Below are 22,648 nucleotides of genomic sequence, written 5' to 3' on the forward strand. Positions count from 1 at the left end.
CATTTCTTACCTGTGGGTTTTAGGCCCCTTTTGGACCCAGGCATAGTGCACCACAGCAATATATAGAAAATACTTCATTATTTATTGCTGCTTTTCTAGAACGGTACACGCAGAGGCACATCTATGCAATGCTAAAACCCACTAAAAGATTGCCCTCTGAAGTGAGTAGTGTGACTGAAAATTAGCTGCTAAATGTGCTACATAGGTAAGAGCTGCTGTTTGCAGATTGGGAAAGCTCTGTTTCTGAAAGCAAAGCAGTGATGAGTCTGTGTCTGGAGGGAACTGGACCCATCAAATTTAGTGTGGATTGCTTATTCTCTAATGTACTGAAAGAATTAAAAGGGTCTCAGCATGGCTTATTAGTTTTTCTCCTTTCTTTTTTCTCCTTCCTTCCTTCCTTCCTCGCCTTTGACTCTGGAGCCCTGGGAGGGCTGGCAGGGTACGTGGGCACAGCAATCGCCTGGCTTTTGTCCATGGCAGGAAGCCCAACTGCAGTGACAACCGTGTGATAGAGGCACACTGCTGCGTGCTGTCACAGCACATTGCAGATGGCTGTAGATGGCAGCTGTTTTCTTCTCACCTTTTTATCTTCATTGAAGGTTTTTTTTATACTGACAATTTCCTATTTTTTAAATAATTATTGAGAATTTAGTACTTCTACAATAAGGAAGTAGCACATCATTTGTAGCCATTTGAAACATTGGAATGGATTTTTTTTAAAGACGAATTATTGTAGAAATTCGGTTGATGTGCTTTGCACATATTCAAGGAGGCATCTGCTCATGATTTCTCTGTTGTTGTTGAGCACTGATATATTCAGAGGAAAGATGTTAACAGCATTTCTCTTCCTGTAATGGCTGTTGCCTAGAGGTTCAGTGTTTAAAAAGGGAAATAATGCTGAAAATCAAGGAGATGAAAGTCACCATTTGAACACTACATATTTTCAGATTTCACTTCTTAAAATAGTACTAACATAGAAGTTTGTTCTTTTGACATTACAAGTCTTTTTAAAATACAATTTTCAAGGTTTCAATTAGCAGTAAGATTCCGGGTTACTCTATTCTTTGGGAATTAACCTGGTAGCACGCTTACCAGGGGGATCTTGTCGTTGTTCTGCTATAATTAAATTGCTATATGCCTATCAGCGTGGTAGTAATAGCAGTGTGATTCTTCTTTAGTCATGGCTCCTTCTGACCTTCATTATGACCCATAGCCTGCCCCAGGCTTCTGACTAGAATAGTCAGTGGAAGAGAAAAATCCCTTGTATACAGCTGTAATCTTTTAATGGATCTAAAAATCAATACATGCAATTGAAAGAGTGGAAATGCTCTAATCAGGAAAACAATGGCTTGAAGTAACTTTGCAAACTATTAATTAAAGTAGTTTGTTCTTTTTTTTATGCTGAGTAAAAACTTCCTCTCAAGCTTGACAATAATGTAATTTTAGGATGCAGAAACTGGGAGATTGCTTTGTTTCACCTGTGCTTGGCATGGTTTTCATTAAAGTAGGCAGCCCTTGGCAATATTTCCAAGTAAGATTTGTTTGGGTCAGCGTGTGGGTGTTTTGTTTTTTTTTTTTTTTTTGTTATTTTAACAAAAGGAAAGAGCATGTACTACAGTATGCCTCAAAGCAGTACTGTGATATGCTTGGGGGGAAAAATCCCTTTAGTTTCATCAAGTAGATATCCAGCTGATAGACTGAGTTAGGACAGCATCCCAAGATTTATTTTCAAGTCACATAGAGTAGGCTTTAAGGACAGGAGTTGTGACAAAACATCATTCAGGCAGAAGCACAAAGAGCTAGGGAATGTGCCCATCGTATTAGAAATAGCTGTGCTGGGCTACTGCTGCCTTAGCTACTGTATTAAAATCTTTTTTTTTATTTCCCCTCAGCCAATATTTTGGTATTCTAATGTAGTTTTGATTACTGCTAACCCTCTTCAATTCTTGTTTTAGGTGAAATAAGTTGAGGGTGGTGGTGTATCAAGTCTCCATCCCAAGCCCCTCATAAATGCCTAGTGCATAATCTGCAGGTGAAGATGGGTTCCAGATTTCCTTAAGTGAAACTAATTAGTGTTCTCCTCCCTTATTTCATTAGTGAGTGTAGCTGACTCATGAACTCCTGCTACATTTAGCCATTGATTGCTCAGAGGGAGGTGTCTCCTGCTGCTCTGAAGTTGCAGAGGAGTGAAACGCAGGGCAGTCAGCGCTTGCCTCAAAGCTGCCCGCCGCCTCTGTGGCAAACTGGTATTGGCCTCTTCTGCTCCTGATGTAGCCAGGACAGAAGGGGAAAGACTGAACAGAGCAATGACATATTGGATAATCATACGCAACAAGATCCAAAGTGCTTCTGCCCTCTCCATTACTGCGGAGGTTGAAAAGTTGACTGATTTTTGACTTGATAGAGAACTGATTTGGATCTAGTTTTTGAGAGTAGCTGAGGAAGACTATTATGTGACAGCTATGAGGTGAACGTGACTCTTTAGTCAATAGTTCTGCATGTAACATCCATTGGACGACTTACAGATAAGTGGCAGTGTAGGTTGTAGTATCAGCACAGACAAATGCATCCAAGAACGGGCTGCCACCACTTCAGCTGTCACAGTGTCTTGCCCTGAAAGGGAGGACCTAATAAAGCAGACTGGAAATTTGCCCTTTCTGTGTCGTTACGATGGCAGTGTGTGTTCGTTCAGATGGTTGTTCTGCTGGAGCTGTTTGATCCTTGCAGTGTGTCTGCCATGCAAGTTCCTCTGCTGCCTGGACAATAGCTCTTGAGGGAGAAAAATTAGCATGGGATCAATTAGAATAGTTTTGTACATGACGAAGGGAACCCTCTATTTTCCTGCTGTAAGTTTTGTCCACATCTAGATTCTTATACATTTTAGTTTTTAGCTTGTTTTTAGATTTTTTCAAAATAGTTCTTATAAAAATGCTTATTATGGGGAAAGGGCAGTGTATTACTCTTTATGACTAAGGCTTTATTTTCCTCGCTTTATGGAAATATAGGTTAATGGCCTTATAGCAGGCTACAATGGCAACTTTGAGCGCAGGTTATATGGTGAGGAGCAAAACAGTGTCCTGCTTACCCCTGGGACGTAGCTTCTGTGTACCACGCACTGCACTCGGAGCTCGGCTGGCTCCTCGGAGGCACGTCAAGCAAGGAAAAGGCCATTCACTTAAGTGTATGTTCAGAGCAGTTGGCCCAAAGGTGTTTTTGGCTTTTTGAAGCCTCTTGTATGCTGGAAGATAACAGTCAAAGGAGCCAAAGGAAGTCTCTGGAAACAGCGTTTAGTCATCCTTTGGAAAGTGCGGTTGCTGTGTCCCCACATCTGTTTCTGTGAACTACAAGCTAGCTATGATATGCTGTTTGAGGTTCAGCTGGGAAAAGGAGACTTCATAATTTAGTCATAGCATACATGAAGTAATTGTGTTGAATCGTCAGAGTATTATTGAAGTCTGCTGCTAAGCAGTAAACATAGCTGCCCAAAGAAAATCTGAGCTACTTCTGTCCTTCAAGTCAGTGTTTTCCTGTATTTCACGGTGTTTACTATAAAGCAGTGCCACTTCTATAATCCAAATGTGAGCAAACTTTTTGCATATACCTCAGCTGGTTGTGAAATGGTATCATAGGTATCATTAACTTCGATATAAAGTGGTATCATAGGCATCATTAATTTGGATAAGTAACTTCTTAGGGATATCCTTTATTAAAATTGCTTGAAGCTGTAAGCTAGTGGTTTTGAGGTGATTATATCTCAGTAGAATTATGTACTGTAAACTAAGCGCTCTTAACATCCAGGAGGTGCGGCACCTTGTAAAATAGGCCACTAGCATTGGGAGCACAAATTTAGCCAAAGCTTTCATCTCATGTTTTACATATAAATTAAGCCAATAGGAGACCTGTAATCTTTGATAGTTGTACCAGCTTCTGTGCTTTGTGAATATTTTAGGTTATTTTAACCTTGTGTCTGAGAGATTTGTGGTATCTAGTGCTGAAGTTCCATAAACTTTTTTGGCCTGGTGCCACAGCATGCTCATGTTAAATATACCTGATAAGATTGTCACTGCTGGGAATGGTTAATGGAAACTTTAAAACACACCTTTAATATTAGAGTAAGAAATGTGGGTAAGAAAATAAATGAGCCTCCAGCAGACCTTGTAACAGAGGAAGGTAGGCTTTAATTAACAAGGGAAACTTCTACTTAAAGCTGTTAGAAATAAATGTGGTTTGTGGGCATTTCTGTGGAGGCAAATTTAATGTGGATTTGTAAAGGGACATGGTAGCAAAGTAAAGTGACTGCAGGCACAAAGCGCATATAGTCCCTCTCTAGTATCAGTGAAAGTAATAAAAATTTGGTCAATAATTATTACTAATTACCAGAAGGATATTTAAAAAAAAAAATTAGCCATAGAGAAAAGCATTAACAGTTATCAGTGGGCTAGGAAAAAATGGTCTATGAAAATACTATAAACATAGTTTAACTTGATTAAAGACAAGACAGGCTATTCAGGAAACAGGCTGAAAACAATGACAAGAAAAATTCACACAGAGTTGGAAGGAAATCCCTACCGCTTCCCCACAAGACTTGCTAGCTTAGTGTGTCTGTTGCAGAGCTATTGATACCTGAGAGTCTCTGAACAGCAACTGCTTTGCAAGACTTTCCCGTACTGCCAAGGAGACAGGGCAGTTGCCCATGTTGATGAAGCATGTTCAGTTTTTTTCCAGGGGGCCCGTTTGTCACCTCTTCAGAGCCATAGTTGGGACAGTTTATTGGAAGAACCATAGCAGATGGGTTCAACAGACTTCCGTGAATTTGCACTTACCTGAAACACGTTCCTATTCTGAATAGGGCTGTTGGGGGTACAGTGAGCCGTAGCCCAACAGCATGGGTGTCCTCCAAAGGAGGAATACCTCCCTGAAAACAGAGCTGTGGGTCAATTTCTAGATAGGTGAACTTTGTTTTGAATTTGCTGTCAAATTATTGCATTGTATTATGTGTGTTTGGCTCTCTTAAGATATCTGGTATATTAAAGAAATTTAAATTTTACCCTCCGATTGAGAAATGATACTCTAAGCTTTCCGAGCTTTCAGATTGCAGATTTGCAATCAATTTTAGCATTCAAGCTACTGTCCCACAGTCTGCTTTGAGAGCTCTCCTGTGGCAATACCTTCACACCACTGGAGCTTCTCCAGGCAAAGTAATATCTTACCTGTAGGTTTTATTGCCCTTTTCTGTTAAGGGGCCTTGAAAAAGGAGATGACTGATGTTTCTTAGTTTTTAATAAGCAGTCTCAATCTGACATACAAAAACCATATTTGATGTCACAATACATATGTCTCTTTCTTTTTTAATGAAATTCATTTTAACTAGTAGCTCTAAATCACAGCTTTGGTACTACTTTATTCCCCCCAAGTATGGGAAGCTATAGACAAAATCACAGAAGACTCAGTGTAGACTCTTCTTCAAAGTCCTTACTATCAGTCTGGCTGGTTTATTGTTCATCTTGTTTTCCTAGAAGTGTGCCTCATCTTTCCAGGTGCTGGCTAAAAAGCATCTGTGACTTCTTCCTACAGAATGGTATTTTGCCAGCTTGTAGTTGTAAAATAACTGCAGTCCTTTCCAAGAGCTGTGGCAGAGGTTGAGTTCAGATGCTTCCAGAGCCACCTCCCACCATGCCCTCCTAAGCTCCTAGGGGATGGCAGGCAAGCCTATGAATGCAGGGGGTGGTGGTTTTCTCAGTTACTGAGCTTTTTTTTTTTCTTCCTTTTCCTTTCAGTCCAAGGAAGATTTGTTAAAACTCATGCTTGTACATCAGCAACTGAAAATACAAATTTGGAGGAAAAAAAACCCCACAAAACGCTCACCCTTTAAAACCTATTAGCTCAGGCTATAGGTAGGCAGACCTCTCTGGATGTGGGGTGTGATGAGCGTAGTTGCTGTTCGTCATTGCCCATCTCTGCAGTGGGAGCAGAGAAGCTGGGAGTGGTGAGCAGTTGGGGTGGTGCCTGAGTGAGCAGCAATGAGTTGTGCTGGCATAGTGTTTTCAGACTTTGTGCCTCTCCACCCTCTTTGTTCCCTTTTTCCCTTTTATTTTCTTTTTAAGAGCTCCCTGCTTTACAGGGAGGAATCTCAGTCACAGCTGATGAGTAAAGGCAAATGTTTTTGAAAATAAACTGAAAGGCGTGAGAGGTTTCACTGAGATTGTGAAGGACTTGTGTCCCTAAACATAGTCCTATAGGAAAATCTAGGCTTTTGGGTCATTTGGAAGTCTTTTGTAAGCTAATATTCACAGGAGGCAGCACCCTGACTCCAGCTGAAATGAATAGGTGTTTCTCTCTTGACTTGAATACTGCCAGACTTTCACCTGTGGTCAGCTGTGGGTCCTGCCCTGAATATTTGTGCTGTCCAGATCTTCTGAAGTAATGTGGGATATGCAGGTTCAGACTGCTCTGCTTCAGCTTAAATGGCAGCAACTGTCCAAAGGTTGAAGTGTTCTTTCTCTGGGGGCTCTGGTAACGTCCACTTATCGAGGGAGAAATGGAAGGTGACAGCAGATGATGACTGGAAAAGCTGTGACACTGACTCTTTGGTGATGTTTTGGGTGGCAGTGACCCTTCTTAGAGTTGGAGTTGGCTCCACCATCCCTTATGGAGGGAAAAGATGAGAGCTGTGTAAAAGTGTATTAGTATGCCTTGGAAGAGTTAAATGTTTTCTTTGTGGCAGTGAAGGACATGGAAATCTGCCAAGCATTTAGATTTGAGATTTGAAAAGCAGCTGGAGTTTAACTGCTCTTAGCAAGCAATTCAGTGCGGGAAGGGGGAGACTGTAATAATAATGTTACACTATGCCATTCATAACATTATCATTAAGTTTGGGTCAGCATTTTCCATATAGGCTCCCACGCTTGGCTGGAGACAAGGTGCAGAGCTCTGGCCCACCCACTAGCACAAAGCTGCAGCAGTAGAAATCTCATTTCTTTTTTTTAAAAAAAAAAAATGCAACTGTGAATAAACAAAGGAAATAGATCCAATCTTGTGCTCCTGGAGCTCAAAAATGGCTCCTGGTCTATAATGTGCAATTTTATAAATGATGAGATCACTGTTTGGAAGAGAGACAATTAATAACTGACTCATTCCTGTTTTAAAATGAGCTGTTTTGGATGGATTAAAAAAATGATTGTCCTCTGATTTCAGGGGCTTGTCTGTACCCTTGGCTTTTGGGCACAAGGGTAATCAGAGTCCTCCTTACTCCCTCTACGCTGTTGATCTTTTCCTTGTCATGGAGACCTTGCGCTGCTGCTGCGTTGGTGGAGTTGCACCAGTGTCAAAAGCTTAGTGTTTAGTAATCAATGGATCACAGGCTTACCATGCCCCATCTGAGTAGACAGTTAAAGGTTATGGGGAAGAGGGGTGCCTTAGCCTTGGTTGTAAGCTTGCAATTGAAGTGGACATCACTAGGGCAGAGCCAGATTCTTGTACCAGGAACGCAAACAAGCATAAGCTGACAGAAAACAGTAAATGGTGTATTGCTAGTCCCAGCTGTGTGCGTGCAGATGTTAACCCTCCCCTTCATCTCTGACAAAGAAAGGATTTGGAGGATGTGCTTTGTGTTTGACTCTAGATATGATCAAATCTTTAAATGGATAGTTAGTAAACGATGCATTAAGTAATCAAATGTCGATATTGTAGCAAGACTTTGTGTTGATTAAGAAGTTATTAGAGATTTAAATGGCCCCCAGGATGCCCTCTTGTAACCGTGTCTCAGTTCAGGCCTCTAGTATTGTGCAGAAAAGAAATCCATGACAGTACATTTCTTTGTTCTCCCTTCCTTAATGTCACAGCTTCAGAAAGCTTTTTATTTAATGACTTGCAATTGCAATTAAAATCTTGAGCTGAATACATAATGTTGGGGCACTGCCCTAGTAATCACAGCTAAAGAAAATTTGAGACGTAAGCATCTGTAGTAAGGGGCTTTGTCATGGAGTTCGTGTTTGGATATGAGGGATAAGTTAAGAAACCAAGCACTTGTGCACGTTTGCCACCAAAATTTCAGTCTTGTACACTTCAGAAGTGTAGCTGCATGGCTTCCACTAACACTTCTGAACTATTGGGATCATTCTGTATAAGACGTGATAATAGCTACTGTGGTCGTTTTTCCCCACTTTGTGCAGGAGAATAAATAGGCTGTTAGTTATACATATTCAGTCTCTTCTCTGATGTCATCTCTGATTTTTTTTTTTTTCTTCTTTTTTTTCCTTCTCTGCGAGGGGCTTGGCATGGGATTCAGCCCAACTGCCCTTGGGAAGACTGGCCATTTCATGTGAATTAAAGCTCTTCAGAGCTTGTCTCTTGGTCAAAGGGGGGAAGTTCTGTAAAACTCTGAAACCTCTACTAGGAAAGAGGGTTCAGCTTCACTCACCAATGTGGTTCCAAATGCCTAAAACATAGCACGCTTGGCCCAGGTGTAGGAAAACCTCAAAAGGGGTGAGAAGAAATTGTGTTAGTAAGTTCTTCCTCTTAGCATTAGTTGTAGAACAACCCAAGAAGTAGCACGGGTGCCTCTGCTGCAGTTGGGAGTGATGCAAATTTGAGCTGCTGGAGAGGCAGAAATGCCTGTTGTGGCATCTGCTTATAGCTTAGATTTCTATGAGAACTCTGGGGACAAGGGCTGTGCTTGTGGGCTGTGAGCTTCCAGCATGTTTTTGACTGTAGTTGCCACTGCAGGACCCCCCCCCCCCATCCTGCTCCCAGAGAGAAATGACATCTCAGAGGCACCTAGGAAGTGAGTCTTGACTGCATGATTAATCTTGTGTGTATGTGTGGTTTTCTTTCTATGTATGTTTTTTTGATATTTTTTTTCTGTATGAAATGAGATTAAAGCTTAACATTACTTTTCTAAAATACACAAGCAAAACATTATTACTTCTGCTTCTAAGTGAACACAGAGCTCCTCCTTTTCTTCTCTATTTGTATGAAACTTTCTCCAGTCACACTGAGACTCGTCAAGTCTAACAGCTTTTCAGGAGATAGACCATGTCATGTCATAACTTGCAACAAGAGCATGGGGCAGAGTCTAAGTAACAAAATTCAGGATATCTATTTTATTTTTGTCTCTAGTGGGCTTGTGTGAACAAGGCACCAAAAATGTATTTGCAATTAACCCTAGAAAACACTACAGTCCTGTTAATGCAGACAGTGACTTTTTTTTTGCTCTTGGTTGTGTGTTTTGCAACGTTTCTTTTGAATCTGCTTATGTTGTAAAACTCTTCCGAGAGCATTTTAATTTTTCTGTCACTTCGCAGAACTATTTTCTTAATAATTTCACATATGCTGTTTGGAGTAGAGGACACAGGTGATACAGTTAGAATAAATGGATTGCTTATGTCTAAAGGATTGTCCACTTCTGTGTAAGGTGCCAGACAGCTGGATGTCTGTGGCTCATAAATTGAATCAAAGCATAAAAGCTATACTGAATACTTACGAATACTAACTCAGTGACTGTGGAATTTCGTTGGAAGTAGTTGAATGCTGAACAGCTGGTATGCACCCATATTTGTGGTAGTTGCCATTGTATGTTTTAAATAAAGATATTTATGCATACATTGTCCTAGGCGTAAAACAAGATACATGAAGATTGGTCCAGGAAATAATGACAAAGCTGTAATGGAACATATATTAATTCATTTTCAACTTCTATTACAAGAGAAAAGAGTGAGAATGTGGAATGTAAACAAACGGTGAGAGATCTGCTGAATAGCACATGTGGCAGGTACAGTAACCTGAATAACTAACTGTGCTTAGTTAAGGATTGTGAATTAGTCAGAAATACCTGGAACAGCTTATTTTACAGTCCTCTGGAGCTCTAGGTAAACTGAGTACTAAGCAGCCCGTTAGATGAGGGGTGGGGTGAAGGGATGTTCTCCTGTATGACTTGCCCTTTTCTCTACTCTAGATTTTGCTGCATGTGAGATGTTGCTGTGTGGTGTGCCTGGCTGTGTCTCTTCTCCAGACTTGCTTTCATTTTCCTGCGTGTGTACATATGATATGGCCCAAGTTTTAAGCAAGGGTTTTATGGGGAGCAGAAATGCCTCTTCTCCCAACTTGAGTGCCTGAGCTGTGGTACCTACATGCCATTGGTATGTGTATTTCAGACCAGTTCTTGTAGACCTAAAAACTAGTCTCTCCCACCTCTGTTCACACACGCTCAAAAAGGTATTTTATGTATAAATCTTTCCTCATGGTAAAGAACATCATATGCTGCAGCATATGCGTCCAGATCTGTGTGCTTATGCACAATATATACTTACACCCGTACGAGTGTGACGAGAGGCTGTTAGCCCCATGAACGAAAAGGCAGAGCAGCTGTGAGAGCGGTTTGGCTTTTGCTTAGCTGCCCGTGGCCCAGAGCAGTGACGCGACACTCAGAGTGCGTGCCAGCTGGAAGAAGTACCCTTACCAAAGAGTTGATTAGCTTTATTGTGGCTATTATATTTAGGAAAATAAACATTTGTGTATCTGGAAGTCATGATGCAGTTCTTACATATTTTATAGTTCTTCTGTCGTAACAATAGAACAGGCAAAATTTTGAGAAGCTCTTGTAGCTCCAGCATCTGAAGAAGTGGGGAGAAAAGGCCATCAGGAGCTCTGGCTGCCCTTTCGGTGGTGAGAGGCTCACCTGCCTGCCTCTCCTTCTGGAAAGTGTTTGCCTGTTGCAAGTGACTGCAAAAAGCCTTGCCGCAGAAGTGACTTTTATCATAGTAGCGAATGTTCAGGTTTCCAAACCTTCGGTTCATATTAATAAGCAGCTGGACTTAAAGGAACTTTCCACCTTTTTCCTCTCCAATGTTAGTGGGTTTTGGCTTTATATCTGTAATGAAAGAATACTATTTAAGAGCCCAGCGTTTGAAAACTACGGAAAAAAGATTTTTAGTTTCTTATGCAGAAACTCTTCCAGGAGTATATTATATCCCAGCCCTCAATTACACAATTTTTTTCTATTCTGCCACAGGACTCCTTTCCTCATATGTGCAAAGGTTGTATGTAGGAGACAATTAAAATCACATGGGCAGCTGTAAATTTGACATGTAACTTGATAATGCTGGTCTTTTGTAGCCTAAATAACATAAATTGTTAGTTGTTTAAAGCCTGATCATTGACTTGAAATTTTCTTTTTGCACATAGAAAAGCTTCTTGGCTCAGATCTTGAGCCAGTTGCACCACTGGTATTTCATGTAGGTGGGATATCTAACCATGAGGATGTTTTTCTGGAATGGCAGCTGCAGAAATAGAGGCAAAATTCAAAATGTTCAAAGTGCCTCCTTCAAAAAAGTGCTGAAGAAGACACTACGATGCAGAAATGCCCAAGGATTAGTATTCCCAGTTTTCATGCTGGTATTTATTAAAATGTCTGAGAGATGCTGTTTTATTGATTTCTTCCACACCCCCTGCACACACCCATCCACCCCCCTACAGCAGGAGAACATGTTAGTTGCCATCCCTTGCAGCTACACTGTGTCTCCTAAAGAGTTTGCATCCTTTTTGTGTGCCCTTTCCATGAAGAACACAATGTATGTATGGTATGGAATGATAATTTCTAGAAATATTTATTGCATGAAGCACTAACTGTAATACTAGAATTAATAATAGATTTGGGCAAAATAAATGTTGTGACTCTACAATAACGCCATGTAAAATTTGCTCCAAATATGCATAGCCCAACAAGGAACTTGAATCTGACCTGTGACCTTATGAGCTGATGAAGTACAATGTAAAAGAGAATGTGCTAGTGATAAAGCTTTATCTGTAAGATCAGCCTGTGTTTAACTGGAGAGCAAATAGCTTGGAGAAATACAGTGGGCCACTAGATATTTATTGGAGAATTAAGGAGCTTTCTCATCGTGGACAGTACTTCTGGAATAAGGCAGATCTGGAAACCGTTGTCCAGACTTTGACCATTAGGACTACATTGTTGCAGGGTTTTTTGAAGTGTACTTCTTTGAGAGAAAGCAGTCTAAATAAATTGTCGTGTTGTATTTCGGTGTCACCTACCTTTTGGAGTTAAACTGTTTTTGCTAATTAGGATGCTTATGTAGTTTGGCATTTTTAAAAATTGCCTGTGAGTTAGATGAATTCTGTTATGTCTTGATAACAGCCCTCCGCTCCCAGGAGCACGAACAAACCTTTACTTTTTAAAGTAATTTTTCTCTTTGCTCTTGAGGAGGGAGGGATTTTGCCTTTATAGGCAGAGATTGGTGTGCTGCTAGCTGAGATTGGAGAATAGGAGGAAGGTGTTGTGACTTACAATTCACTTTTATCTTGTGAAGAGTTATTTCAACACAGGGCTAGTTAATGATCTCTTGAATGGCAACAAGAAGGGAAGGTCTCACTAAGATAGACGGACAGAGATTTCTTCTGTAAGCAGCCAGGCTAGTTTGCAACTTGTCTGCATGTAAATGATCAGCTCCTAGTTTCATAGATCTCCTAAGGATCTTTTTTCTTGCTCTCTTCCTTTTCTTCTTTGAGGCTGAGGTGTAGCAGGTTCTTTCTGTAAGAAGATTCATCTGAGGCTTTAGTAGGATGCATCTATTGGGTTCTGCTTTTGTTATGGTTGGTAACCTGGAGGCTGAACTCCAGCCAAGCTGTGCAGGGCCCAAAACAAAGCAGGGAATCAACTATCTGAGACGTCTCAATTTTAATTCTCAAGGTCAAATTGTATGTATCTTTGTATGTAAGCATGTACTAGAAAACTAGGTGCTCAGGAGGAGGTGTTTGGCAATGATGAAGGAAAACAGTTGTGTTCTGATATGCAAATAAGGCCAGTTCAAACCACACTTTCATTTGCAGCTGAGGAAATCTCTGCTATCTCTTGTAGAGATGGTGGGGATCTGAAGACGGGGCCCCTTGCATAACTCTCCTGAGGCAAAACTGAGAGGAAGAAAATGGCAAAGATAAGCTTTCTAGCAGCAGTATCAATGTGTGGTCTTTAGGCAGAGTGAAATCACTTTAGGACATGGTCTGTGTGATCCGTCTTCTGGACGGGATAGATGGGAGGCTTCTCTGTAGTGGGGAATATTCTCCAGGTGAAGGAGTTGAGGAGGTTTTGTTAGCAGATGAATGCTCAGTAAGATCTCATGGCCACCGATTCTTTGCATAGTGGGAATGATATTTTGTAAGTGCAATGTGATTTGCTTTGAGTGGAAATGTAACTTCATATAACTAAGATCCCTGTCAGGTTTGCCCTTGCCTTCCAGCTCCCTCTTCTCCCCTATCCTCAACTGTTGCTTAGGCTCGAGGAGGAACGAAGACTCCACAGCTGAATAACTGAAGCAATAAAAAAAAAAAGCTAAAATCACACAAAGGTTCTGCTTCAAACACATCTTTGAGCTTTCTAAGCTCTTGAGGAGTGTAAAACAACATCTGTGAGAGCATGTATGTTTGTCTTTAAATACACAAATATGAATTTTGTGCATGTATCTCAAAAATCTGATGAGGAAGGAGGCAGTAGCTTCTCTTCCTTCAAAAAGAAAAAAAATTTTGGTTAGTTATATGAAAGAGCACGGGATCCAATTTATCCTTGCAGCCTGCAAGCATGCACATTTATTTGACGAAAAAATGCTAAGAGCAAACTGAGTTTACAGCTTGCTAAGCAGCCAATAAATCTAGGTTATATCTTCCTTCCTTGGTCAGGAAACAAGGCAGCTATTTTTAAATCTGGTCTTCCTGTATGCATTGGAATAGAATAATTTTTCTTACACTAGACAGAGCACGACAATACTTTCACATTAGGTAATGAGGTCTTGCCATTGCTCTGAATGAGACCGAGTGGATTGGACAGAAACCATTCTTTCTCCGGTAAATAGTGGCTTCAATGACTTTTCCAGGCATTGACCTCTGCAAAGATTAGGTCATAAAGGGAGGAACCAGGAGCAGAGCAACCTATTCAGGTTTTGGGGGAGTAAGGATAAGAGAAGATTGCCATAGATTTGTGGGAGGTCTTCCACTGAACTTCATTTATTTGGGAATGGGGCAAATTGTAGAAACGACCTCCTGGTTTGTATAAAACTCCAAGTTTGATGCAAGAACCTTTTGCGATCTTAACTGTTTAACAGTTTGGTTTATCTGACTGTAGGCTGCTTCTGCTAAAGGTGAGAGGTCTCTATTGCAGTCATTAAGGAGAGGAAGTTATGACATGAATTCATGTCAGCCTGTAGCTTCCAGTCACCTGGAGTGCTTCTTTCCCAGTGGCACTGGGATTTCTATAAAAATAGACCGATATATACAAAAATGTGTTTTGAAACTTCAGTTATGTTTTAAAAAATGCTTTTAGATTCTTGGACAAAAGGAGTGTTGAAGCATAGTGTTATTGACTGGATAATTAGTTATGCAGCTTGGGTTTTGAAACTAGAGCTTGCAGTATAGGTTTTAATAGAGACTCCGTACCTAATTTGGCTTATTTTGGCTAGAAGCTTAATGAACCTGTCAGGAGGCTTTCAGCTCAAACATGAGGCAAGTCTTAGTCTAGGCTTGGTTTTGCAGTGACATGCTGTAACCTCAAAGGAGAAATGCCTATACGGGGCGAGGGGAGGGAGAATCCCACAAAACTCTGACTCTCTGGACCCGGTATTTCTTTAGTCAAGAAACACTAACGGTTTCTGGGAACGAGTGGAGAAATGTGATGCATGCCTGGAATATGGCATATAGTAACTTTTCATTTGCTGTGTTGTACTATAGCATGTGCTTTTAGCAATTAATATTTATTTTAGCTTCTCAATGTGTTTGGAAATTGTGCTTTTTCCTTTACTGCTACAAGTAAGGAGGCAAGTTAGATAGTTTAATCTCAACCTGACGTATGACAGAGCTGTACTTTCAATTTACTGGTCTTGTAGTTGCAGGTGGTTCTTTGTGTTCCGAACATGCTAGGTTCAAGTCTTGGCATACGTTGTTGCCATAAACACACTTTCTTTATTTCTCAGCGTTTCTGTATGTGCCTGTTGATAGCTGTATTGTACTATTCCTGTGTATTCCTGTTACACGCTTGCAAGAAGATGCAGACCTTATTTTATTCATTTGCACGTATCATTGCTGATATTCTTGTTTCCAACCAGATGTAGAGAATGCTAAGAGAATCAGAGTTTGTGTATCAGAGGATGAAGTCTTGGCTACTCTTGGATTGATGAAAACAGAAATAAGATACCATAACCTAAATAGCTGAAGTAATAGGCTGCCTCTGAGCTCTCTCTTGTTTTGAGCAGGTCTAGAACTGTTTGGAAAACCATTCTATCTCTTGACAGGTACAGCTGCTAAAATGCCTGCCTACTATTTTATGGACAACTGTGTTGCCTAATTTTCGTCTGAAGATGTTTTTGCTAATGTTCTAGAACTTTTTTCCACTTTGTTCTAATTGGGTGTTTAAAGACATGATGTGAGGAAAATTACTGTTGAAAAAATACACTGCTAGGTACAGTGAGCTGTTCAGGTAGCTGGGTATATACTACCTCAAGTAGTTATTTGAGTATCTGTGTATATTCACAAATGATCTAAATAAAACTGTGCGGTATGCTGGCTTTTCATTCTTGTATATCCCAAAATAATAATGACATTTAAAAAGTGTATTTTTCAAGGTTTTGCACAAATCTCGTACTGAGAGGAGGAAATATTTTTAAACTCGCAACAATTGCTCTTTCTATGTGGGATTTTAGATTTCATTTGAGCTTTAGCTCAGTGTCCCTCTCCAAGAGGATTCTTTAACAAGTATTCCCAACTTACTGCACTGTTGCCAGTGTTTGGGCCTAAGAAAAAGTTCTGTTGAAAGGCATAAGCAAATCCAAATATGAATGTCTGAGGTTATTTGAATCGTCTTTCCCTTGTGAAAAGACCACCTTACTTAAGCGTTAATGGATTCAGGTATCTGACTCCCAATATGGGAAATTTGGCTTTGTTGCTAACAGCTAGGGAGACAACTTGGGTGTGAGTGCTGCATTACCCACTTGCCCATTAACTTTGCTTTGAGTCAAGGGTGGGGTGAGAATTTGTAAAAGAAGCAAGAAAACAATTTAACTGCTGTGTAAATGACTTGGGTTTCTGTAATTTAATTTCAGCCAAAAAAAAAAAGTTTCTGTTTGAATAGAATCTAATCAATTAGTGCATATAAAGAAAGATGAAGTTTTGAAATTAAATTGTAACTGTAGCTGACCAAGTATTGTTTCTGATTTGTTTGTTTTTCTAGGTCAATCAGAACGTGGAGATCCAAAGGGCCCGTCTGCGAGATGATATCAAGGAATATAAATTTAGAGAAGCGCGTTTGTTGCAAGACTACACTGAGCTTGAAGAAGAGAACATCTGCCTCCAGAAGCAAGTGTCTGTCCTAAAGCAAAATCAGGCAAGTGTTTCAAAACAGTGAGTGTGACTGTGGTAGCACCGATCAATTCCTGTGTTAGAGTGCTTCTGTCTCGCTGTCTGAACAACCAACCGCTTTTCTATATATATATATATATATATATATATATGTATGTATATATATACACACACTACTGTTGAGACTAGAAACTCCATATTTTAGTACAAAGAGTTGTCCCCTTAATGTCTAACTCTTTTCTGACTGTGTTTCTGCGGAATCATGAAACTTTATTGGTTCTGCTTTGACCTCAAGTCCTTCCTTTCCCGACTTACTCTTTGTTGAAAGCGGAATCTCTACCACTCTGCTTTGTTTTTGGTTTAGTCTTTTTACTACATTAGTTTTTTTGATCTCTTTGCAATACTCACCATCTTCCCTCTTCTACAGTGTCTGTAACTGGTGTAATTCTCAATATTTATTGCCACTTTGTGCTTATGTTATCTCTCCAGTTCTGTGTTGTTCTTCTCTTCTAGCTGCTTTCATAAAACATGGACCGCTGTTGTAGCTGCTTTGTGCTGTCAGACCTGTGTGACTAGACATCTGAAAAGTCGCATTTAATTGCGCAGTTCCAGCTCTCTTCAAAGTCTTAGAAAAGAAAACTGCATTTTTGGAACAACTCAAAAATTTCCCTGAGTTGTTATTTGCAGAGATAATTAGATTAGACATGGCATTTGGCTTGATTCACTTACATTCATCTATCAACAAAGGTCTAGCTATTTTTCTTCTCAAGTCCCTTGCCAGTCTCATTGTATGATGCCATTCGATGTTCAGCTGAGAAATTAGAGTAATATTCCTGAAATAAAAACCTCTTGAAAACAGGAGTTTTACTTCCATCTGTTACAGTGAGCATATAGCAGAAGCTTATTAGGATTTGCTCTTTCTTAATCAATCTCCTTCTCAGTGGTCTGAATAGAGCTGCCCTACTAAGCGAGATGTTTCATGTCTCTCCATGTCAATGTTTATTGCTTTGGCCACAGTGTGCCTCACTGTGCAAAAGAGGGTTCCAGGTTGGACCATATATCTCATCTAATTATGGTGCTTTGGCCGCCCTGACATCATGTGGTAGGGATGAAGGGGCTGTTACCCTCTACGTGGAAGAGGTAGTGATCTGGTAAATTCTGATCTATGTAGTTAGCTACTTCTCATTTTTGTTCCCTGCCCCCTTTCTTTCCCCCTGCTCATGCACTGTCTTGGGAGGTGTGGGTGAAAGTTCCCAACTGTATGTTCATGCTCTTAACTATATTCAGGAATGCTGCTGTTCTAGACAGAGCCAAATTTCACCTCAGATGTTCTTTCTTCAGTTGTCAGCAATTATTGACTACTGTTTTTGCGTGCTGGATCCTTTGAAAATATGTTGTAAGTGTAAATATTTGGCCTCAGTGGTCATATTTAGAACCAAGAGCTAATTTTGTTTTTAAAATGGATTATTTTATTTTTGGACCTTATCATAATTCTGCTTGATAAATGTTATTAACTATCAATAAACTCACTGAGATAAATAGAAGAAGCAGTCAAGTTTTCCCAGGCTATAACTTGCAAATCTGATTTAACATGATTGGTTCCTGATTTTAAAATTAGGTGTGGTTCAGTACTGCCAGACTGGTGTATACTGACATCTAAAATTCCTGTAATAGTTGGCAAGAAAGTTTTCTTTAAGCCTTACCCCTCCCCCCCCACCCTGCACTAATTGTCAGTGTTTATAATTTCAGTGTACAGGGGGTAAAAAGGGCAATTTTACAGGTTACGAAATTTATAGCGTGTATTCAGATTTCATGTTGCAGCACCATGAATCTGATTTGTAGCCCTTTCAAGATGTGCTGAAATGGTGACTACAGAAGTAATAACATGTTTTGTTTTGAATGTGTAAAAGCAGAGTTTGATCTCCAGGTGCGCCCCAACAGTTCTAAGGCCCCTGGCGTATTCTGACAGCAGTCTAGTAGTGAATCGAATGCATAGCTTTGGGATCCTGGGTTTTGAAAATGCTGAGACTGAATTTGTGGGAAGGTTGGTCAGGGAATTTGTTAATCAAACACAGAAAGAGTTTGCATAATGTGCTAGGGAAGCCTGTTTTGTGATGCCTCTGTATCGCACGCTGCATCTCACAACTATTTTGATTAAGCTGGAGTAGATCAGCCCATTTAACGGTTTGCTGAGAAATCTTATTCCATGGTATCTCTGAAGGTAGATTAAGCAGGCAGTGTTTATAGTCATGGTACAGAAACTAGACTCTCCTATTCCCTTCTCACCATATTCAGTGAAATAAAACATACAGAAGTAAAATTACTTGGTGCCTTGCAGGCAGATGTTTCTATTAGAAATTTTCTCCCCTTTATATATCTCCAGGTGGAGTTTGAAGGCCTGAAACATGAAATCAAAAGGCTTGAAGAGGAAACAGAATTTCTCAATAGCCAGCTGGAAGATGCTATACGGCTGAAGGAGATCTCTGAACGCCAGCTTGAGGAGGCCTTAGAGACGCTGAAAACGGAGCGTGAGCAGAAAAACAACCTTCGCAAGGAGCTCTCGCACTACATGAACATCAATGACTCCATGTACAACAGCCACCTGAACATCTCTTTGGATGGACTGAAATTCAGCGATGAAGCCACAGAGCCCAATAATGATGAAATCATGAATGGATTTGAACAAAACTGCCTCAGCAAACTTAGCAATGGCAAGAATAATACATCAACCCCCAAGAAAAATGAAAGTTTCCCTCCAGCTCCAAGTCTGGTTTCAGATCTTTTGAGCGAATTAAATATTTCTGAAATCCAGAAACTGAAACAACAACTTGTACAGGTAAATGTGTTTCTGAAATAATGTACTTCTAAGTAGTAGCTAGAGTTTATTCAAAATGAACTTCAGTCTTCTCAGTATCTTATGTGGCCACCGTGCAGTATGAACTATATTTGTAAAATCTCTGGGTTTTTTTAGCTGTTAAATGCTTGTCAGTGGAAATCTATAGCCTTATCCAAAGAAGCTAGAAGTATCCTATATTTGGAGGAATGTCAGAAGGCATTTTCTCTGCAGTACATTCTGTGTCGTCTTAATTATGTCACAAGCAGCAAGAAACATAACCAGTGGGTGGAGTGTTTTCTCTGGAAAATGCTAATTATTCCAGACATCTTCATCTTCAAAAAAGGATTTTTGTACACCTGTGGAAGACCTTGTACAGAATGAAGAGTCCTGTTGTGTTGTGCTTTATATAAATACAAACTATATGTTGAACCACCTACTGGATGAAATTAAGCCTATTCCTACATGTGCTTGTCTGAGAAAATATACTGTAAATACATAATATCTAGTTTCTGTAGTTAGTTCTAAGAACATGTATTCTTAATCGGTGCCAAGCATTTCTGTGTTACATACGTGCTATTGAGAGGTTGGAACGTTTGAAGGAAGGCAGATATTTGTGTTGCTTAGAAATCTCTTAAAATTGTTATTAATTAATGAAATTAGTTTTATAAGATAAAGCCCTTGTGGAAAAATGATGGAAGTTTTTTGTAGATTTTTTTTTCCCAAACGAAAACTTTTAGAGGAGGAACTTTAAAAGTTTTAGTATTCTGGAAGTTTTTCATTTTTGTAATATCCTAATCTGTCAGATAATTTTTCTTTAATCTCAATTAGAATATCTGTTAATGAAACTTGAAGCTTCCACTTTTGAGTAGCTCCATGCTTTTTAAAATTTACTTCACAATTTATAAGATAACAGTAAATTTTTAGCTCATCCTCTGTTGAAAGGATGTTTTTTTGATGAGGCTGCCAACCATGGAAGAAATGCCTAAAAATGTGCATTTTGGAATGGAATTACAAAGATTTGGGGAAGAACACTGTGCTTGAGATGGTTTTGGAGTAAAAGAAATAGCCTTTTCCATAACGTGCAAGTGACTAGATTTCTGAAACCATATGGATTTTTGGCTGTGGCTAACTTTTCTCTTGCAATAAAATAGAGCCATTTGTGTGATGCTGTTTCCTTTACGTAGATGTCTGTTTTCATGCATTTCAGATGGAAAGAGAAAAGGTAAACTTGTTAACTACGCTACAGGAATCTCAGAAGCAGCTGGAAAATACGCGCGGAGCCCTCTCAGAGCAGCATGAGAAAGTTGGCAGGCTCACAGAAAACCTGAATGCAATGAAGAAGCTCCAGATCAGCAAGGAACGTCAGTCTGCCCTTGACAATGAGAAGGACCGAGACAGCCATGAAGATGGAGATTATTATGAAGTTGACATCAATGGGCCAGAGATCCTAGAGTGCAAATACAAAGTGGCTGTGGCAGAGATTACTGACCTGAAAGAAGAACTTAAAAACCTTAAGGCCAAATACAAAGAGTGTGAGTCTAAGTATGAGGAGGAGAAGAGCAGATATGAGACTGACAGCCAAGCTCTCACTGAAAAGATCACCTCGTTAGAAAAATCCAGTAGGCATGATAGAGAACAGGTGGTCAGACTGGAGAAGGAGCTGAAGAAAGTCAGTGATGTTGCTGGAGAAACACAGGGAAGCCTCAGTGTAGCCCAAGATGAACTAGTCACCTTCAGTGAAGAATTGGCCAATTTATACCACCATGTCTGCATGTGCAACAACGAAACTCCAAACAGAGTGATGCTGGATTACTACAAGGAAGGTAAAGGAGGACGCAGCAGTCCAGAGACCAAGGGAAGAAGGTCTCCTATTCTTCTTTCTAAAGGGCTGTTATCTATAGAACTAGGAAAGGCAGAGAGTGGAAGCGGTGACACCAGCCCATCTCCAGTGTCCTCTCTGCCATCTCCTGTGTCAGATCCTCGGAAGGAGCCAATGAACATTTATAACTTGATTGCTATAATCCGGGATCAGATCAAACACCTGCAAGCTGCTGTGGACAGAACAACCGAGCTGTCCAGACAGCGTGTTGCCACTCAAGAACTTGGGCCAGTGGACAAGGACAAGGAAGCGCTCATGGAAGAAATCCTGAAGCTCAAGTCCCTGCTAAGCACCAAGAGAGAACAGATAGCAACTCTGAGGACTGTGCTGAAGGCCAGCAAACAGGTGAGCAGGGTGTTAGAGGAGTAAAAGTTATAGTCTTGGGGAACTAGGTCATGACTGCAAGAGAATTGATCTTTGAGGGCATACTGCCATTCCCTGCACTCGGTGGGACTTTTGTTGCTGGTATCTATTGGTTACAAGGCTGAGAAGAGGAAGGCAGTTTCATTAGAGGCACCCAAGTGTGCTGCTGTGAAGCTGAGTGCCAGGGCTTTGGTTTTTGCTTGTCACATTCACTTAAGTTTTTATTTGAGTTTAATACAACATAATTTGAGTGGCTCTCTAAATTACATTGAATGCAGGAAAACCTAAAATGAAGAGGTAATAATTATTTTCTACTTGAAAGAATTCTGATTATTACCCTTAAAATAATTCTTAAATTTATGTCCTCTTCTCTCTCAAAATGCATACAAAATAAAGCCTTTCAAGATGAGAGTAACATAAAAGAACATGGTCAAAGGAGAGTAGGAGGCAAAGGTAAGATTAGTCTTGAGGGTTGGACTATGCCACTTGCTACACATTAGCAGTGCAGTAGATTAAATCACTGTCATGAGAACGGCATGTGGCATGCTTCGTGATTTCTCCTCTGAAGGTAACGCAAGTTGAAAGTGTCTCAAGAAAAGAAAGAAAAATAAGGATAATGTTTAAGAAATAATTTTTTTGTACATATTTTCATATAAAGGTCTTCCGAAATATATGGTATGCGAAATGCTCTTTGAAGGTTAGAGCTGTACAAGTTATTGGTGAATATGTGTAAATAGACTTTGTTTTGCCTTGAATTATGTAGCATTTATTTGAATAGTTGGAGAAAAGTGTCACTAAATGTGTATTCTGCAGCTTCCTAGATGCTGCTGTGATTTGCTTGGTAAGTGAGAATGGGAATCCTGTGTCGGATCTGTTTCCAATGCTCAAAAATGCAATTTTACTTAAACTGTGCAAGAGAAGTTGACCAGAAACTTAACGTTCCAGTGCCAAGTAAATGTTTCATTATGTGAATGGTGATGAGAAATCTCTTAGACAACCACTTTGTGAAGGGTTTCATTAACAAGTACATTTCTGTTCTTCTTGGTAAACAATAGACTGCAGAGGTCGCCCTTGCCAACTTAAAAAGCAAATACGAAAATGAGAAAGCTATGGTTACAGAGACTATGATGAAGCTGCGCAATGAGCTGAAGGCTCTGAAAGAAGATGCTGCTACCTTCTCTTCCCTGAGAGCGATGTTTGCTACAAGGTAAAGAACG

The 22,648-nt window shown here is 40.1% G+C and overlaps 1 protein-coding gene across 9 annotated transcripts in view; it reads left to right on the forward strand.

The window, feature by feature from the left end:
• Positions 1-22,648, forward strand: part of BICD2 (BICD cargo adaptor 2) — a 101,574-nt gene that overhangs the window by 60,937 nt on the left and 17,989 nt on the right. For all 9 annotated transcript variants that reach the window (XM_068907529.1, XM_068907530.1, XM_068907531.1 and 6 more), the window contains exons 3-6: positions 16,226-16,378; positions 18,737-19,189; positions 20,397-21,413; positions 22,487-22,638. In XM_068907529.1, the coding sequence (XP_068763630.1) occupies positions 16,226-16,378; positions 18,737-19,189; positions 20,397-21,413; positions 22,487-22,638 (1,775 nt within the window). The remainder of the gene's footprint in view (positions 1-16,225; positions 16,379-18,736; positions 19,190-20,396; positions 21,414-22,486; positions 22,639-22,648) is intronic.

This window comes from Struthio camelus, chromosome 14 (assembly GCF_040807025.1).
Source record: "Struthio camelus isolate bStrCam1 chromosome 14, bStrCam1.hap1, whole genome shotgun sequence".
Taxonomy (NCBI): domain Eukaryota; kingdom Metazoa; phylum Chordata; class Aves; order Struthioniformes; family Struthionidae; genus Struthio; species Struthio camelus.